A 21,512-nucleotide genomic window follows, 5' to 3' on the forward strand; every position below is an offset into this window, starting at 1 on the left:
AACCCTATGGGCCTCCACGGCCTGTTACAGGGATAGTCTCACTTTTGTTTTTACAGTTCCTGGTTATTTCTGCTTCTTCATGCTCCTTCCTCAGAGTTTTCCTGTTCCGCGTATTTAACGTAAATTTATACCTGTTAGTCTTGCACCTTGTTTCACACCCATACAAGGACTCTTCTACATAGTCAGGTCTCTCTTATGGCTATATTTTCGACACTGATAATACCACGATCACGTGCAAGAATACTCCCCCCCTCCTAATCTTATCCAAAATATTGCATGACTTCGGGGTGTATATGTATTTTGACTCCCCTTAGTCGTGTGTTACTTACAGGTCAACCCCTAGAGAGTAGCGGGATGTATATGTTATAGGCAGGGATGATGTCATTCAGGGACTCCCTCAACATCCCTTATATACTATAATAATCATGTAATTCAGTAGCCAGCCCCACTGGATGTCACCCCAACAATTTGCTTTAGTGTAGAGGTGTGTTTCACGAAGAAGGGAGGGTAAGGACATGTGGAGGGGGTCAGTGTGTGTTGGCAGCTGCGCCTAATTATCATTGCTGGTAATGTCTGCTGACTCACTGTTCCCTCGAGGACGCACAAACACGGTGCAAAGCACCGGCTGTCTGGCCAGGACGTTGGCGCCCCGCTGGCTCACTCTGCAACAGACTCGTAAAGCATCCGAAATTGCTAGTGGAATGCCCGTAGAGAACAAATGGATACAGTGTGAGGCCCCATCAGCGGTTCCGGTATCCACAGGTAACCCTACCAGTGAAGGCCACTGTTTTCTGCTTTGCGGCACCGAGCTCTGCTTGCGTGTTACTCTCCTATCTGAGGCACGCGGTAGCATAGTTGGTTGAGGCACTATGCTACAAGCCGCAAGGTCGCGGGTTCGATTTCCGATAAAGCCATTGGACATTTTGAATTTACCTAATACTTCCAGCCGCACTATGGCCCTAGGGTTGAGTCAGCCTCTAACAAAAATGAGTGCAAGGAATCTTCCTGGTGGATAAAAGGCGGCCGGCGCGCAAGGCTCACAACTTTATCGCCATCTGTGAGCATATTAACTAGAAAATGTGCGAGCCTCGATGTCTCGAAATCGTGGGGCCCTCCACGGTCTGTTATAGGGATAGTTTTCCTTTTACTGTTCGATCCTGAAGATGGAGGCATTATGTGTCTCCGATACACCAGACGAACTTCTACCAAACTACACGGCGTCACATTCAAGAACACAGTCGTACTCAGTAATATCATTTCACTTTGTGTTTTTTTTAATAGCTTTGAAACCAGACCGATTTTCACTAAATTTGGCACAAACATCATGCCATTCCAGGCCTTTACACTTTAATACCTTGTAATCTAGTATCATAAATAGTACTAACATGAAGGGCGTGCGAACTTCTGTGTGGGAACTACGCTAGTTGGGCATTACGTTCTGAAAGATCCGCGCTTTTTGTTTGGAGGACTGATCATATCACGACTGAAGTGATTGGCGTGACATGTAGCACACGCGATAAATAAATACACAACGTAATAGTCGATATACCTAAAGTGTAGAAACACGAGATACATAATCGAAAATGGGAAGATAATATTAAAAGTAAATTTAAATTGGTTGCCTTAAGACGCCATCAGTATGTAGTATATGTGGCGTCGGTTAATGGGGTGGCCGATGAATTGTCAGTAATTTGGAAGGAAGCGACCATCACTTAATCGAGGTATTATCCCGGGATTTGCATGGAACTGGTGTAGTCATTTTAATCCCTACCCCAGTCAACATTCAAACCGAGAGTCTCCCAAATTCATGTACAGGGTGTTACCGCTAGTTAGTTAGTTATTTAGAGAGGGTGGGTTTCCCCATGCACCGCGACCAGCTTGATCTATTGTGCTTCCCTCTATGATATTCTACCAGTCTCTATACCCTACCGATACTGGTGCGTACCATCAGTTCCGCCCAGCAAGCGAGTTCGGCCACTTGCTTAGCGGTATCTATAATGCTTCCCCCATCTATCAGAGGCCTTAGAGACTACTGTTGGGCGGGAAACTTCCTGGAATTTGGCTCAGTGATCCCCTTTGGGGATATGAGGTTCTTTTACGTGCCGTAAAGTTACGACACGGGACACACGGCTTAAAGTCCCTCCCGGAGGACTTGTTCCCTGAATTTTTCCGCCCTTAAAAATTCGACGACTTCCGCCGGATATTGGAACCCGCGTACCACGAGTCATGAAGTGGGTACGTTACCTCTAGACTACGGAGGCCGCTGTGTTACCGCTAAGACAACTTACCCGGTGTTTGGCTCAGAGCAGAGGTTAATGGCGCTCTCTTGTGGAGGTTTCGATGAAATTTTTGTTACCTAAAAAGTGAGAAATTCCTTGACGAGCTGACTCACCGTCAGCTTTCCTAGAATGACTCCTCCATAGGGTATTTTTGTCAGCATTGATTTTGAGTTGCTCTCTGCGACTTCGATGCTTCTGAATATGCCATTAGTCACTCGCACTGGCCTCGTGTCCCAAGCCTTTGGATGCCACTCTTACATGCAAAGTTGCGTGACGTAACAAGTGGCGTGGCCGGTGCGGCGTTGGGGGGGGGGTGCAGGAAATTAGGGAGGGACTGTCGAACGTCGTTGTACTGAATTGGACCTCACACCCCTCGCTCTCTACACCCCTATAAAAATACTGAATACACACCATTGCCCCACTGTCCTTTCGCGAAGTGCCAAATGCAGCCATTTCTGTCTGCTGTCACATGACTCAAACGTTTTGATTAATAGGAAGAGCTGAAACGGCGTACTCCGTAAAAGTACACCGTACTTCTTTTTTGAAGTATGGTCCTCCGTTTTGATAATATGGATGAATACTTTATTAACTCCTCTACAGTTCCCAGTTTGAAGTGTCGCAGTTTGACTTCCTGTTCCTAAAATTTGGCTTCACATTTCAGTTACAATCCTGCAGTTTAGAACTTATAGAATAGTATAGGACTTCTTCTTATTCTCTCCAGTATCGCTCTGTAGTTAAGCATACACGAGGGATTCAGAAAGTAACCTCCGGGGAGCTCTTAACAATGGAAGTAATGAGAAAAAAATATTATACACAAAAAATTACATACCTACTTAATCTACTTCTCAACGTAGTCACCGCACAACCTGAGACACTTGATTTTTGTATGTCTGTGTCAAACAATTCTGCCGCCTGTGAGCTCAGGCGCGTTTCGAGACCTTCCATCAACTCCTCATTATTGCTTCAGGTAGGCAAGCAGACGGTAGCCGCTCTAAGCGAGATCAGGGCTATAAGGAGGGTAGTCAAACAACTCCCAGTTGAAATGCCCCAGCAGTGCTCGGGTCACAGCAGCTGTATGCGCAGGCGCATTGTCACGTAGGAGCACCTACACTGGATGTCTCTCCGCTCCACGCCTATGTAAATAAGAGTGTGAGAATTCGTTCAGGGCAGTTACGAGGCAGTCGTAAGCTCGAGGAGTGACTCAAGAAGTTTTTACTTCCGAGATTCCAGTGTGATTGAAAAGAAATGGCAAGAAGACTCCATATTGATTTGAAGTCATAGTTTCTGTGTTGAGATCCGTTGCTAGGAGACGACTAGTGGAAACTGAGGATCTTAGTGCGTGTGTAACGGTGAACTGCAAATTGTGTAAATCAGCGATAGCTCTGCCGCTTGTAATTAGGAGAGTTTGTAAACAAAGTGCCAATAAATCCCATCATCCGAACAAGAACCCCCCATACACGTGACAATATTGTCCAAAATCTGGCCCTTCCAAACTTTTGTTCCTTCACATCTCAGTATGTGACTACAATCTTCCTTTCTGCTACATATGGGGCAATTTCCCTGCTCACTGTTCCCCTTGACCCCACACCGCCCTTCTGTCACCCTTCACCTATTTGTCTCCAAATTATGCGCCTGCAGATACGAACTTACTAAGATTAACATTTTGACAGCGGAACATATTCATATGCTCTTTCCTCGTAGGTCACCAGTGTTTCGAACTGACAGATTTCCACTGTCTTCAGGATAAATTATAATATGAATCAAGATTATTACATATCTTAAAATGCCGCGTATGTAGTCCTATATAACGCATAAATAACAATTCTTATAGAATGATTTGACAACACCGTTCCTTGTGACTCAAATGTATATGTATATGATGCCTTTACATGTTTCGGTGAGTAAATGACCATCCTCAGAAGGCATAACAACATGTCGAGGAAACTACTATTACATTGATCATAGTATATGAAATTGAATCAAAGTTTTATATGAAGATTTTAATAAGACAAATTGTTGTTGAGATAAAAATTGTTAAAATTCTTAATATTTAAAATCTTAACCCGCTAAGGCTCGTGTCTTAGTGCCTCTTCTATCAGCGGGAGTTTGGAGTGAGTTTGCCTTCCTTACAGGTCCAGGCCGTGTTGTTTTCCCCTTCAAGGTTATTACAGTTGGTTAGGAACTTGTGTGTTGTTAGACTGTCACTCTTTTCGTTGTGTGTTGAAGCACTAAACAAAGTTAAATGACAATTCTTTTCAAGAAAATGTGATTGGTTACGTTGTTCTTGTGGCTAATTTAACAATGCTGTCAGTATCGAGCGGTGTGGTGATGAAAGGAGCGATCGTGACCTGTTCGACATACTAGCCTGTCATTTTCTGTCGAGATTGAGGCAGCCACGAGAAGCCTCAGTCAGCCTAGCTGCTATTAAGGGCAAGATTCGAACTAAGCACTTCCCGGATAGCAGTCAGAGCGCTACCGCTCAGTAGTTGTGTGACTACAGTGTCAGGGAAACAAAGGCGAAATAACAATATGACAGTGATGGGAGGGGAGGCAGTTGATATACACGGAATTCTTATACAAAGTGGTGGAAAGAAATGTTACGAAAAAAGATTAAGCTGGCACAGGATTTAATCTGTAGAGGGAGATTTGCTTACTTTCATACGGTTATGTGACTCCATCTTCAATCCTGAAGTTGCAGACAGCATGTTTCCGTGAAACGTCGGTAAAATTATACCCGAATACACGGTGTCACACCTCAGAACTTGGTGTCGTCATAGTTGACTTCAGATCCAGTATAAATTAATGTTGTTTTGAGTGGGGCGGTACTTCAGCGAATGTTCCCCCTAAGTTTCATAGAGCATGGAGGTAGGAAAGATGGAGCAGCACATTGATGGATGAGATGCACACGGAAACACAAAGCTAGACAATATTTTGTTCTACTATATTGTTCTATCTCGTACTCAAATACACTACGAAACATATTTTATTGTTAGTTTCTTTTCTCTGCCATTTCTAGTGGGTTTATTGTATTCTCCGGAAGAAAAAGTTTTTCTTTTATAACGGTTCTGCCATATTCTTTTCCCCTTCCGTAGTCCCGTAACCTCAACTCCAACAACAAGCACCAGAAGTTTACAGGAAACTTCCATGGAGGTTTATAGTGGGGAGGTCAAACCTAGGGATCTGAAAATAATAAATTAATTGAAGAAAGCCGTCTTCTGGGGTGTGGCGCCGTGTAGAAATTGTAGAACGTATCGCCTCCATCTTCAGGGTAGAAGACAAGAATAAATCCTCGATCGAACCAGCAGAACAGGTGCAACAGACTGAGTCCAGTCGAGTAAACACAGCTGTATATGAGAAGGAGAGGAGGAGTGTGGCTACATAGGACAATAGTAGAGAAGGGGAGGGGAAGGATCTGGTTGAATGGCCAGCAGGTAGTGGGCCAGAGGTGGTATAGAGTATGTGGTGGGGGGGGGAGAAGGGAAGATTAAATGGAGGGCTATTCCACCAGACTATTACCACTGGTAATAGTAGTTAGCTATATCCACCTTCTCTTTACTTTATCATCCAAACATGCCCACTGCCATCTGGTGAGAAAAGTATTAACCTTGTATGTATGAATATCCTGCAGACGTATGAATGCTGGAATTTTAATGATGACGTCATCACGTGATGATGGAGCTTCGTTTTTCGAATAGTAGATGTACTTATGTACCTATATGCTGTAGTAAAGTCACGAGGATTCGTATTTCGTTGTGCAGACCACTGCTTATCCTCCGAGTGTCATCGGTGGATTCTGGTGATATGTGTTTTGGTGAAGTTGGTAGCGTGTGACCTAGGGAATTGTGAAACGTCTGGATCTGGTTGATTTATCACATCTTTGGCCTGCAGATATGATGAAGCGTGACCCAGCACGAAAATTGTAAGAACCACTTCTCAGACTACTTTCTCGTCACTTTACTCCACTCTGCAGCGCTCCGCACGAATCCTTTCTCTGTCACAGCTTACCATTAACCCTTTAAAGCCCAGTGGTTACTATATATACCACTTGCTTTAACATACTGAAACTCTGTACTCTGCCAACAGAATGTATTGTGTATTTTCCTATAATTCTCACAATACACAGCGATTATTTCCCTAAACAGCATTAACCGGTTGGGCTCTGTAGCGGAGACGTAATGTGTTTCCTGTGAGGTACGGACTGAATTGCTATATATTCTGCCCACAGAGTGTACTTGTGTGTTCCGTATGGTTCTCACAGTAAACAGCGACTGTTTCCCTAAACAGCATTAACCAGTTGGGCTTTGTAGTGGTGACGGAGTGTGTTTCCTGTGAGGTACGGACTGAATTGCTATATATTCTGCCCACAGAGTGTACTTGTGTGTTCCGTATGGTTCTCACAGTAAACAGCGACTGTTTCCCTAAACAGCATTAACCAGTTGGTCTTTGTAGTGGTGACGGAGTGTGTTTCCTGTGAGGTACGGACTGAATTGCTATATACTCTGCCCACACAGTGTATCTGTGTGTTCCGTATGGTTCTCACAATAAACAACAACTGTTTCCTTAAAGCATTAACCTGTTGGGCTTTGTTATGGAGACGTAATGTGTTTCCTGTGAGGTACGGACTGAATTGCTATATATTCTGCCCACACAGTGTATCTGTGTGTTCCGTATGGTTCTCACAATAAACAGCGACTCTTTCCCTAAACAGCATTAACCGGTTGGGCTTTGTACCGGAGATGTGATGTGTTTCCTTTGAGATACGAACTTAATTGATATTTTATACTGTATTCTGTCCACACACATGTTCTGTCTGCTCAGAGCCATTACACACCTCAGGGGCTGTGAAATATGAGAATGGAGCAGTGGTGGAATGATGATTAGCGGGGAAAATCGAAGAAACTCGAAAAACACTGTTCCAATGCCAATTCGCCGACCAAGAACTTCACATGAACTGACGCAGGAATTAACCCAAGACTTCATGATGTGAATAATAAATTGAACATGTTTAATTAAAGGAAAATGAAGCCTTTATACAACTACCAGATTTAGCATAAAGGGCTCTACATGTAGAACACGCAATCTTTCTGCCTTCTGCATGATTCTCAGCACAGAAATAATTCTTCTAAACAGTATAAAGCCGTTGATATTTGTAACGCAGATAGTGTTTTCAGCTCGATAGAAACTGCATTTTAGTTGATATTTAAATAAATTCTTTGTCCTGAGAGATTCAATTAGAGCAGAAGTGAAAGGGCACGATAATGAATCGCTAATGCTGAATCCATCCTAAAATGCAGGCAACATTTTCTACCGATACTTTGATAACTTTCTACCAGACTACACGGCCTTACATCCCAGAAGACGTCATCTTCACAGTTACAGCCATGAAAACTTAAATCGTGCACCCATTAATCATTGCGTGTCCAGAACGTAAATCATTTCATTTCATTGACCATTCTGAAAGCATTTTGTTGCCATGACTACTAAAATATACTTTCTTCTCTTATTTCCCCTTGAAACGTCACGTGACTCTGACCGGCTAAGTTATGAGTATGGATCTGGTGTCCGCTGGATTTAATTTGATGACAACACCCCAAATATCCAGTGGGAACTACAGGTGAGATCAAAGGCTAGTACTTTGAGAACACTAAAATTAAATCAAGTAACGATTTGGTAGCATTACTTAGCAGAAGGAAAAGGGGACGTACAGGGGGTAGGCAAAATACTGTACTGGAAACACTGAGAAATTGAGTAATAAAAATTGTTGGCTACATTGAAAGAACTTCAGTTGGCAACATTGAATGTTTTTCTTCCGTTTGTTTACACTCTGTAGTGCTCGTGTAAGTGCATTGGTGATTGTGTTGAATGACTGTATATGTGAAAGAATCGGAAAATTTGAGACTTTCCCGATTTTAAAAGGGGACAGACCGTTGATGCGCGTTTAGCTGGAGCATCTGTGGCAGGCACTGCTACTGTTAGGTGTCTCGAGAGCGACAGTTTCTGAGGTTATGTCGGCATGGGGAGACAACAACAGCCAAGAGGAACAGAGGGCGAAACTCAGCATAAACCAGAGGACCACTGCAGCACAGGTGACACGAGAGCAGAACCGAATATTTATCTTGAAGAACCTGTCTCCACACAAATTTTTCGACGTGATGTGAGCTTCACAAATCCAACATCCACGGTAGGGCTGCAATTGCTGAACCTGTTATCATTGAAAGTAATGCTCAGATGCGCAAACGACGGTGTGACGACCATAAAACCCGGACCGCAGACAAGAGCAACCTGCGCATGATATGGTCAGATGAGTCGTCCTCCACGCTGCTCCCTATATCAGGAAGAGTTTACGTTTGGAGAACACGCAAGGAAGCCCACAGTCCGGAATGCCTGGTTCCAGCAGTGCAACACGGGGAAGTTCTGTGACGGTTTGGGCAGCAACATCAGGGTACAGTGTTCTGATGGTCCCATTATTAACCTTCATGGCCGAATTACTGCAAGGGAGTACATGGACAGGTTGGGTAATCGGGTGCAACCCATGGTCCAGACGTTATTTCCGAACAGCGATGCAGTTTTCCAAGATTACAGTGCCCCCTTCACATAGCTGGAATCGTTCAGTCATGGTTTGAAGAGCATGAAGGTGAACTTCAACATCTTCCCTGGTCAGCACAATCACCAGATTTCAATCCTTGAACCACTGTGCTCAGTTTTGGAGACTAGCGTGAGGAGCAGGGTCCCACCTCCAACATCTCTAAAGCAACTTGATGATGTTCTTCAAGAGGAATGGTATAAAATTCCGCTAGAAACTGTTCAAATCTTTTGTGCAAGTCCATTCCGAGAAGGATTTCGGCCGTATTAAAGGCAAAATGTGGTCCAACACCATATTATTAAGGAAATGTGTACAGTATCTGTAGTGTTTCCATTATTTTATCCAACCCCTGTACTTGAAAAGATCAAGTAAATTTAACTATAGTATATAAACTTTCAAACAGATCTGAGCTGATACGTAATCCATAAATATATTAGATTATTATTTTTAGTGCTTAAATTATTAAGTCTGGAATGGAAGGACGGTAAAAAGGTAAAGTTGTCTCTGCGCGTTATTAATTAAGTACCACACCATGTAGAGGAATGGGAGAGTGGAGGTATAGCTCCACAATTCTTGACCTCGGCACTAGATGAATGAATGATAGGTAAAGATATACTTGAAGAGATTTTGGAAAGAAATGGTCGTGACCTATTTGAGATACTATCCCGACATTTATCTAGAAGGATTGACGAAACCAGTCCAGAGAGCTGGTGTTTTGGCCGAGTACTTACAGAAGGCAGGTGTGAAGCATCAGCTTTACTGCAACCTCACTTTTTTTTTCTCTCTCTAGCTTTACAGCCCTTTGGAGCTTGGCCGCATTTTCAGTTTCTTAATCCTATACACCCCCTCCCCCCAAAGNTCTCCACATTGTCGTGGTGGTAGGGCTTGCGTGACTCTGTAACCTGGAGAGCTATGCCGGCGGCAGTTTAACTATCGGTAGGATCACCCATGCCGGGAAGGTCAAAGGGTGGAGTCCAGACTAAGAGAGATACCCTGGTCCTCTAAGTTGGGGGCTGGGCATGAGGCTAACAACCTCATCCTGTGAAAGGAATTTTGTTCAGAAACCTAACAGCCAGTCTCGGGTCATCATGTGTGGGTCCATTCCTATGGCAGCACGCATTGGTTGTGGAGACTGGTTGTAGAGGAGACCAAGGCTCACCCAGGTCTGTAGCGCCGAGTGGTAGGTAGGTAGGAAGGAGCTCTTCGAAGGGAGATCAGCCCGTCGCAATGCCGCTATCTACACACAGAACAACACAAACAGAATAAACGCTCACACCCACGATCCCAATGTTCGCGCGGCCGCTGTGATAAGCTTGTGCTGTAACATACTCCGTAATAATAAAGGCCTGGAGAGGGTAGAAAGGAAGAATTGAAGGAAAAGGAAGCGAGAAACATTGGAAGAAAGAAAATATTCTTTTTGAGAACGTCTGTAATCTTCTGGAGCGCATTTCTGTGTCCATTCTGTGAATTTCAATTTGTGAATACTTGCTAACTCGCCGTGTTACCGTCAGGTAGCAGCACTGGCGGGGCACGGAGCTACTGGCTAATGGTAATGGCATGATCGCGTGCATCTGTGTACTGCTGCCAATCGATTGGCCCTCACCGCCCGCTCTAACTGCCGATCGTTTAGTGACCCTCTCTAGAAATCCCATAACCGGCTGACCGTTTTGTGATAACTTCACACCTCCCATGAATCGATAATCCAGTAGCCTTCTAGGGTTGTAACGCCATGTACTTCAGAGACAGCCCGACGTTTCGGAGGGATATATCACACTCATCTTCAGCGTAGACTACCGCCTGCTTCTGCTTTTTTTTTGCGTGGCTTACATTTCGACTCTGATGGAGGATATATGTTCCTCCGAAACGTCGGGAAATTTCCGATCTACACGGCGTTACAACACAGAAGACCAGTCACCGCCGCAAGTGTTATACATCGGTCGTCCTCTAAGCTAGCCTGTAGTGCCTTTTAAGAGCTGTGTGGGTTTCTTCTATCTCTTACAGACCTCTATAGCGTGAGAGTGTACTTTGAACATACCAACAGATTTGAATAAATTTTTATGCATTTACACGTTTTCAACTCCCCTGAACCCCTAAAATTGTTATACTCTCTGTATGTGTGTATGTATGTATACGATTATATTTATGTTGTGACATGTAGGCCTTTTCTAGGAAACGAGTTGGTAAACACGTTTCCGCGGAGATACGAACGAGACACAAATCAGCTCGTTTCTGCGGAATCAACAGGCGTATCCATGGAGAAGAGCGAACATATACATCTCCTAGGATACCGCAACGCTATATAAGCGGTCGGCCAGAGAAGAGCTGGAACAGCCCTGTGTGGAGGCGGGTTCGAATACCTCCACCGTGACCCTGCGAGTCGTATGAGGCGACGAAAAGGGAAGTATCAAATCTGAGACAGTAAAATATGGTCTCGAGTCCCAAGGGACTCAGACCCGAGAATGACTGCACTGGCAAGGGCCAGCAGCATATACAAAAGACAGACCCGTCCTCTCGTCAGAGAGGGCGCCCCACAAAAACAAGACCGTAAATGCCAAACAGTAATAAATATCTGGTCATGAGCAGCAGATGGGGCTCAACACCAAGGCGTACTGGCTGACTGACCGACCGTCAGTCGCAATGTGACTTGGACTTGGAGAACTGGAACATACAGGAGGCTTAAACTTGGCGGCGGTCAAGCATACGACCGTTCAAATGACTAGAATGCCGTTGTAGCGGAAGCTACTAGAAATAGGGCATAATCTGCTATACTGAGCCTGGACTGACAGAGGTCCTGTATATATTTTATATACATTTATTAACATGTAAAATGTAAATATCCTCTACATTATGACAAATGACTTACTACTGCAGACAGTGACTCTGACAAAATACAGACCCGTCCTCTCGTTAGAGAGGGGGGCCCCACAAAGCAAGACTGAAACTGTGAAACAGTAATAAATACCTGGTCATAATCCCCAGATTGGTCTCGACACCAAGACTGACTGACTGACTGACTGACCGTCGGTCGTAACATGTCTTTAACTTTAACAGGCAAGTCAGCTATATGCGGGAGTCTATGAAGGAAACAGGCAGTTGGAAGGGAGCCGTCTTTCAAAGAGGACTTGAGCCCGGAAACAAAGGAATAGCCATTGTTAGAAGCCATTACAAGGGAACGGCTGGTGAGGACACGGTAGGCTGGAAAACGCTCGTATGTGTACCGTGGTGATTTAAAAACTACGGAGATCAGCGATGGCGCTGTAATTACTTGTAGTTCCGAGTTGTGTGCTAAAGTGGTCAATAAATCCAATATACAGTCCAAAACCCCGTCGAGAGTCACTCCGTACATACATGTGACAGCATGCTGAAACTGCCTGTCAAAGGACATCCATTTGCATATACAAAAAATAAACTCCGTGATGTTAGTCCGCAAGCGAACTATACTGACCGAGCTACCGCCGCCTTGTCGGCGAAATTAGTGCCAACGTTTGCGGATAGAGAGTGTCGCGTGTTCAACGTAACGAATCCCCACGGCCCTTTAATTTCGGGTTTCTAGACCGGAGCCGCTGTTTCCTTGAAATAGCTCCTCAGTTATCCTCACGAGGCTGAGTGGACACCGTTACAGACCCACTACTTCTCAGAAAATCTCGTAGCCCCGGAAATCGAACCCGGACCTCTGGATCTGTAGCTAGGAACTCTGACCATTTGCATATATCGAGTTAAAATTCCACTCAGATGTATCACAGAACTGCATCAGATGAAAACATTTCCCTCACAAGCATTACTCCCGATCTGTAACGTTTTGGTGATAAATCAGGTGATCATTACGGCATATCAGCCAGACAGCCGCTGACTGCTTGCTGCTCTGATGTACAAAACGTGCCGCGAGATGGCCAAGTGCACGTGACATGGTTGCTAAGCAACCTCGGGGCTGAACATACCTCTGTTGCGGATGGATATCATGAGTTCCCTTATTAGCAATGTGGCGTAGGAAACTTTGGGTCGTGTCACCGTTACCAAAATCAATATAGCGACGGGATACGAACTGGACACCACTCACATTCATATGCTGACGTAATTAAGAAAGGTGGAGCTATACCTCCACTCATCCATACGTCATCATGGCTTCTTCTATGGCGCAACAGCCCGATGTCGGGCCTTGGCCTCCCTTATCAAGCCCCTCCATTCCTCTCTATCATGCGCTGCTCTCTTCCAGTTCCTTACGCCCATCAACTTCTTTGCATCTTTTTACATCTATATTTGACCTGTACTAAGTAACGATCACTATCAGAGTTGGCCCCTCTTAATGTTCTTACGTCCAGGATATTCGTCGCAAATCGCTTCTCTATGAGGACATGATCTGTTTGATTGAAGGTCAGCCCATCCGGTGCTGCCCGTGTCCTTGTATGTATATTTTTGTGCGGGAAGTATGTAGAGCTGATAATGAAGTTCTTACTTTCTGCAAAATCTATTAATTTTATTCCATTATGGTTTGTTGGTCATCATGGCTTAGTGTTTAACAAATTAAGCAGAATTACAACTTTACACCTCTATCGTGCGGATCCGCCTATATAAAATAATATTAAGCATGGCAGGGTTTGTATTTGCCCGGTCACGGTAGCCGAGCGGTCTAAGGCATGCACTGTCTTCGCTCGCTCGGAAACAGGGATCGTGGGTTCGAATCCCACTCAGGGCATGGGTGTATGGTATATGTGCGTTTTTCTGTGTTTGTATACAGGTGGAGAGACCTTGTGATGAACTGATCACCCCCACAAGGAGCCCTACAGAATATCTAAGATGTAGTAAACCGAAGTGAAACGGGGAGTTTCATGGAGGTAGGCAAAGGCCCAAATTGGGGGCTGTAGGGCCAAAGGGTCTGTAGTTATATTTGTCAGTTTGTGGGTACTCGTATGTGATTTCCGTGCAAACTAAATTCCAGCCCATTCTAAACCAGTTGCAGTAGAATCGGTGATTGCACAAAGAGACTGCACTGTTTTTGTCCCTCCGGATGGACCCTGACTTCTAGCCAGCACAGCGGCAAACAGAACGATATGAGACACTCCGTAACATACTGCATGTGCTCTATTAAAGGTAAAGCCGTGGAGGTCCATAGGGCTGTGAGACGTCGAAGCTCCCACATGTTCTAGACAATCGGCTCACAGATGGCGGTGAGGTTGTCAGCCTTATACACCGTCCAGTACTCACTGCTGTTAGGGGCTGAGTCGACCTCACGGTCATAGTGCGGCTGGAATGACTAGGTCAATTGAAACATCAAGTGAACTCATCGGGACTAGAACCCTCGGCCTTCCGGCTTGTAGCACAGTGCTACCGCTACCGCGTGCCCCCGTACCTGCTGTATTGATACGCGAATGCCATCTAAATAATATATAAGAGTTCAGTTCGTACCTCACAGGAAACACTCCTCCATGACAAGCTCCACTCCGTTAATGCTCTTATAGACGTGAGCTGTGCTTAGCTCAGGTGGTAAGACGCGGAGGCCCGGGTATAATCCTCGATGAATTTATATGAAATTGGTGGTGGTCGAATTGACACTGCAGTAGTATTATTTCCAGTCGTCTTCGTTTTTACCCTACTAGTCACCATTCCACCATTGATTCATACCTCTCTATCACTATCCACTGAGGTGTGCGATAGTCCTGACCACGCAGCACATTATCATATCCTCGTCTTTAAGTTGGGGCTACATCTCTGACCCGGCACTTGGCTGGTTACAGACTGAGGGAGTTATTTATTTATTTATTTGTGAGATTCAAACTAAATTCTTAAATGCACTGTGCGCGCAGAATGTTGAAATACTCGTAGATGATCAACATAGACTGAGGGTGTTTGAGAACAGGCGCTGAGGAGAATATTTGGACCTAAGAGGGATGAAGGCCGGTCACGGCAGCCGAGCGGTCTAAGTCATGCACTGTCTTCGCTCGCTCGGAAGCCGGGATCGTGGATTCGAATCCCTCTCAGGGCATGGATGTTTGTGTGCGTTTTTCTGTGTTTGTCTACAGGTAGAGGCCTTGCGACGAGCTAATTACCCGCCCAAGGAGTCCTACCGAATGTGTAAGATCTAGAAAAACCGAAGTGAAACGGAGAGTTTCATGGAGGTAGGCCTAGGCCCACTGGGGTTGTAGTGCCAAAGAAAAAAAAGAAAGAGGGATTAAGTGACGGGAGGCTGAACAAAACTGCATAATGAGGAGCTTCATAACTTGTACTCTCCAATAAATATAATTAGAATGATCAAGTCGATACAGGACATGTAGCACACATGCGGGAGGAAATGTATGCATATGGGTTTTGGTGGTAAAGCCACAAGGAAAGAGACCACTATGAAGGCCTAGAAGGACATGAGAGGCTAATATTAAAATAGATCTTGGAAGGAGGTAATGGGGTAATTTTGTCTGGACTGAACTGGCTCAGGATAGGGAACAGCGGAGGGCTCTTGTGAGCACGGTATTGCATTTTGGGGCCGCATAAACTGTTGGGAAATTCTTAAGTAAGTGAGCCACTGGGGTGAGCTTATGTCAGTTGTTTAGAATGCTTATCAGGCCGCGCGTGACCTGCCCATCCAGATAAGCCGCTTGTCAGAGACAGATGAACAGAGAAGCGCGCTGTTTCTTCCCAATCAATTATATAAACATTCAATTTAGAGTCCACGGGGCGGCTCCACCCTGGGATGAAGGGTGATTTATCATTGACATGTTAACCCACCTGGCCGTGTAAAGGGGAGCTGGACGTTAAAACACTTTATCGCCCACTGAATTATTTGTTTCCACAGCATGTCACACGGCGTCATACGCCACAAGATCCGAGCGGGTTAGTGTAGCGCTGACTGTCTAGACTTGTATGTGGATGTGTTGGGTTCGAATCTCGGCCGCGACAAGGGCTAGTATGAACATTATATGTATATTTTAACACTCAGAATATATACTGTAATAGTAGCTGCCAACTGTATTGATGTCGCTCTGATGAAGGTCTCTAAGAGACCGAAACATGTAAGGGCATGAAGAATTGAAATAAAAAGAAAATCTTCACCAGTCACACTGGACAGAACTGTTTAACTTTTTATAATACGGCTGCATTTTTATAATACAATAAAAGTTTGTAAGATTTGAGGCTTTCACGGCGGCGACTATGAAGAAAGCAGTCTTCTGGGATTTGGCACCGTGTATATGTGGTGTTAACTGACGTTTCGGAGGAACGTATCGCCTCCATCTTCAGAGTAGAAGGAAAAATATAAGAAATCCGCAAGCGAAGAGACTGTGAGAACCGGCAATGCCGGTTGGGGGGCTCTCGAATGTGAGACAGTAAGACTGTCGTCATGAGTCCAGCGGGACTGTGCTGGCGAGGCCAGCAGCAATTGTAAATGACAGACCCGTCCTCTCGGCGGAGAATATGTTGCTCTCTACATATAACACTTCCCTGTAGTTCAAGATGAAGGACAACATTGTCACGCTGAACATGGCGGGAGGCGAAGGGAATATCATGTTAAAGCAATATGCCATTTCTTCAAGAACAGCGGACCGACTTCAATTTGATTATATTTCAGAGCTTATCGGAATTCCACCCCGGCTTACTCTGCTACTGTTCTCCGTTCTTTTTTTCTTCCTTCCTCATCTTTCTGCCGTCCTCCCTGGAGGGAATGTTAAAAAAAACCTGAGCATAAAGAAAAGTCAGGGAATTTCTTATTTTCGTCTGTGGTATGTGTGTGTGAAGGGGAAATTGGAGGCAGAAGGTAAAAGAATTTTCGGTGTAATTTTCAAACCGCCTGAGGACGCTCGGTCCTATCCCAGTCTGCTCCGGTTCAGATAATCGTGATTTCCTTCTCACCCCCACCCCAACCCCTCTGCTCTCCCTTTCGTAGCTTTTCCACTATTCAACCACCTTTCCAAACTTAACCGAGTCAGGAAAAAAAAGGAATCATGGGGGTAAGAAAGAGATGAAGGTTTATAAGGAACTGAGGGGGTGACATTTAGGGCGGAAGACAAGTAGGGTGAATTTGTGGCCAAACACAAGCGTTAAGTAAGTCTATTTTTACTTTTTAACCCTCTGCTTCGTCACTCCGAAGTTTTTCCGTCTTCTTTACCGCGTTTCCTTTCCGGAACGCAAGCAGCCATTTTGCGTTGAGAAATGTGCGTAGTTCGTACACGCACGTAAAGTTACTGCAGTTCCTCTTTTCACGCGCTCACTTACAAATGCGCCGACTTTTACGTAAGAGAAATGAACGCTGATACTTCACCGGCAAGGTGAGATGTGCCCTACAGGGAGAACAGTATTTTAAACCGAATACCGTTCCCTAGCATAGACCTTTGCGCTTATAAGGAAATGTTTGAAATATTTGGAAAATGAAACGCAATTTCAGCTATGACGTCTATAAGCAAGTAAGTTAACCTTCACTAATCCGGACTAATTGGTAGGAGAGAGGTCATTCGGATTGATGAAGCAACAGGTAACTCTAAAAGACACAAAAACTTAGAACCCAAATAAATAGAAAATTTTAATGATATAATTATTGCTGATGAAAATAAATAACAAAATATCGCTGTACAGCCTTCATTTAAAAACTATAAAAAGACAGTACATGTATTCATCGATAAAGACTCAGTTGCACTTGTTTCTGAACGTAACAATGCAGGTTTGAAGAAACTGTCTCAAGTTCTGTCTGAACAGACAAGTGACTCATCTGCCTTCCTGAATGCCACGTGTCTCTTAAAGTACGTACTCAACTGTGAACAGAATTTTTCAATATCTCGATTCGGATTAACTGCGACCGGATTAGCGGGGGTTTAAGCAGTCATTGATTGTGAGCTGTTGTAATTGGTTGTGACACTAATCGAAGTGACAATAAATCCAATCATCGAATCCAGAACCCGTTGTTATTAGTCACGGCGCCCCTCATACGTGACAGTATTTTGGCCCTGTGTATGCACACAATCTTGAAACTTCACAAAAGCATTTGGGTAAGGAAAGGGGGAGTATAAATATTAATATTTATCGCCTGGAGTGCTCAGCTGTGTTGTGGTCTGTTCCCTGAAACTGTGGAGGAAAGCGAAGGGCCGCTTGAAGTGGATTAATGACTGCCCAAGGACCCAGAAAAGTTTCCACTTTCCTTTTCTGAAGCCGCATGCGGTGACTTCTCTGATTCTGGAAGCGGTTAAAACTTCCTGAAGGTTCTAAATTCTTTTTTCTACCCCCCCATCTTTTTAAAGGAAGGAAAATTAAGTAATTTTGTTCTTAGAGGGCAGAGAAACTTGGGCCTACAGTTGAATCTCATTTAAGAAAATAACTGTAAAAGAAAATCTGATTGTCTTGGAAATAGAAGTAATGGGATATTGTTACGTTTGATTAGTGTGCAAAAGAACGGACTGTTCATGTAGAGATATTAAACACTGAAATCTTTTCTCGTGTCTCAATTGCCCTGTTCATTTCTCTTTCATATAGCGAAAACAATTTTGTTGGCCCTGAAAAGGGCCGTATTCTCCCACAGTTTCCACTCCTGTGACAATGAAAAATGTTGTTGGCCCTGAGAAGGGCCGTATTCTCCCACCGTTTCCGCTCCTGTGACAATGAACAATCTTGGCCCTGAGAAGGGCCGTATTCTCCCACCGTTTCCGCTCCTGTGACAATGAACAATCTTGGCCCTGAGAAGGGCCGTATTCTCCCACCGTTTCCGCTCCTGTGACAATGAACAATCTTGGCCCTGAGAAGGGCCGTATTCTCCCACCGTTTCCGCTCCTGTGACAATAAACAATGTTGCTGGCCCTGAGAAGGGCCGTATTCTCCCACAGTTTCCGATCCTGTGACAATGAACAATGTTGTTGGCCCTGAAAAGGGCCGTATTCTCCCGCAGTTTCCGTTCCTGTCACAATGAACAGTGTTGTTGGCCCTAAACAGGGTCGCTTTCCTTCCCTCGACGATAAAATATTTTTGGCCCTAAAAATAGCCTTTCTTATCGTAATTTTGAATTCTGTCCTATCGCGATAAACAGTATTACTGGCTCTGTGAAGAGCCGGATTTCCTCGCTTCTCATTATCACATTTCCTGCCTGTGATGAGGAAATGCTGTTGGCCCTTAAGCGCTTTTTCCTTTCTCTTAATCCTCCACGAGATCTACTCACAATATAGCCTGAGTCTAAATAACAAAATTCTTTGCAATCTCCTGACAAACGGATGCAGTTCCTCACCATACACGTTTCAACCTGCTCTTTATAACGTCGCTATCCGCCGACAAGGCTACACGGCGTCACAACTCAGAAATAATACAGATTAGTCACACGACTCCCAGAGTCGGGACTCGCAACCAAGAATGACTGTGCTGACGAAGACCAGCAGCAATTTACCAGCCAATAAACAAACCACGACCTCTGACTAATTTAACGCGTCTAGATAAACACAAAACCTGTTGGTGTAGCGGTAGATCTCTTCACACGTATGCGGGCGGTCCTCACTTCGAATCTCGGGCGGAACCCGAGCTCTCCTAAGGTTTGACTCTGTTCCCCAAGCCAAATGCAGGCAAGTTATCTTAACATCGGCCACGATCGCTTGCTTTCAGATCCTGTGCAAATCACCGTTATACAATCATGCTGCAAGGGCTGCCGGTGTAGCTTCGACGTCTCACAACCCTACAGGCCTCAGTGGCTCGTTACAAGAATAGTTTTACCTTACCATAATCTGAGATACTGAAAGAATCCTAAAATAAATAACAGAATATTTTGGGGTTCAGTTATTTTATTGTTTGTCCTTATTTTCTTTATTTCCCCCCTCCTTTTCTGAAGTTATATCGTGAAACTGACGAGGTTAAGCATGCTTGGTGTCTTACCTCCACTTCACCCACAGACACAAGAACAACTTTACACCGAGACTTATAACTCGTGACTTCGTGTGAGATCCGTGGTGAGCGAAGTCGTGCTGGAGTACGTCCATCTCCGAGTTCCTTCGGGTTTTCCCTGCTAATCATCATTCCACCATTGTCCCATACCGATCTATCACCGCTTTCTGAATTGTGCTATAGCCCAGACCAAGCAGCACAGTATCACATACTTAGTCTCTAAGTCCCGGCACTTTGCTGGTTACGTGAGTTACCGCAAGTTCATTGTATCGTGTCCCTTGCACATTCTGCATAAGAAAGTCAAGTGGAACATACCGGATCTGACGTCACAGCGGTGATTATCAACGGTAGAGTATTTCGTGATATGCCGCCGTGAAGCCCTGTAGAATATCTCGGACGTTTCGGCAAGCGTTAACAATCTGATATACAATAGGACAAAGGTACACTAATTACTTTTTCTTGCTCCTGTTGGTTTTCTCGGGGTTCCTTTACACGCCGATATCTGAAGTAGGTTTGCTTTGCTTAAACTTTTATCTTGAAGATGGATACAGTACTTCCGCCCGAAACGTCGGCATAGTTCTACTAGAATACATAACGTTACCTCCGAGAATATAGTAATATTATTGAAGTGAATACATATTTTCACAGTTTTTACTATTTACAAGGAAGTTGAAACGGATGTGATGTGTATATTAATATTCTCAGCTCAAGATAGAAAACTTGTGTCTTTTAAATGATACAAACCATACGTAGAGTAATAAAGGTCTTCTGAAATAAAGCACAACATCTTTTAACAGTATAAAGTACACAAATGGGTTCAACCATCACATGAGAGTACAGACAGTCCTAGCTCTTACGAATATCTGCTTATCATAGCGTTATAATTCGGTGTTAATTTCCCGAACGACCATAAAATAAAAAAAAACAAAACAAAAGAAATATTCCATTTTAATTCCAGAAATGAAAACATACGATCGTAGGAAACTTATTATATTATGCTATAATAATAACAATAAAATTACTAAATTTTTAAGAAAGTTGTGCACCAGAGCAGAGTGTAAGGCGAAATGACTGAAGTCCTTATGAGAGAAATTACGTAAAGCGAAGAGTGTCTGCACGTCGAAGTGTCCAGTCGCCAAGTAATAACATGAGACCATCCTTTTTTTATAATCATAAATACGCGTGGTATCACATCTGTACAGTTTCACAAGTTATTTTTCAGTCAGTGTAAAAGTAAGTTTGTTTATGTATTTCTAATTAATGTCTGATATATTCACTAACTTTTATATCTGAGATGTTCACTCATTAATAACTTTTCATTATGCATTAAACATTATTTCGCTTTCATTCTTACAGTCGTTTGTTTCTGTGTACGAAACGTCCATTAAATTGTTTTTCTCAATCATGAAATCGCAATATCCACTCACTTCTAAGTGATATTCATAAAAACACAGCAGTTCCTTCGCGTTTTAAGAAGTAAGAACGCCATACTTGCAGTTTTAAACTTTTTTTTCCGTATTTAAAACGGATATTGGTTCACAGATGGCAATTGTTAAACTTTTAAAATTCCACATCATGTGATGAGCCAAGTTGCGATAGATGTCAGCAGTAGCGTGGTGACAGTACAGCATCGCCACCTACCAGCTCCACCTTTAACTGCAACAGAATGAGGGATTACAATGTGTGTTACAATAAATTTGTGGATAAATTAATCGCATCTGAGGTTTTAAAGGTTAATCTTTATAGTCTATGGAAATTATCAGATTTATCATTCGTATAGACTCATATTTTTGTGCCGAATAGTAAGACCATTAATG

At 43.9% G+C, this 21,512-nt stretch overlaps 2 protein-coding genes across 5 annotated transcripts in view; one reads left to right on the top strand and one right to left on the bottom strand.

Annotated features, from left to right (window-relative positions):
• Window positions 1-21,512, top strand: part of LOC111863323 (cytochrome P450 4C1) — a 222,376-nt gene that overhangs the window by 133,943 nt on the left and 66,921 nt on the right. The window lies entirely within an intron of this gene.
• LOC111863345 (cell adhesion molecule 3) overlaps window positions 20,343-21,512 on the bottom strand; it is a 30,250-nt gene continuing 29,080 nt past the window's right edge. For all 3 annotated transcript variants that reach the window (XM_023849603.2, XM_033751124.1, XM_023849595.2), the window contains one exon: window positions 20,343-21,351. In XM_023849603.2, the coding sequence (XP_023705371.1) occupies window positions 21,269-21,351 (83 nt within the window). In that variant the 3' untranslated portion in view covers window positions 20,343-21,268. The remainder of the gene's footprint in view (window positions 21,352-21,512) is intronic.

Source organism: Cryptotermes secundus, unplaced genomic scaffold, assembly GCF_002891405.2.
Source record: "Cryptotermes secundus unplaced genomic scaffold, Csec_1.0 scaffold1379, whole genome shotgun sequence".
Classification (NCBI taxonomy): Eukaryota; Metazoa; Arthropoda; class Insecta; order Blattodea; family Kalotermitidae; genus Cryptotermes; species Cryptotermes secundus.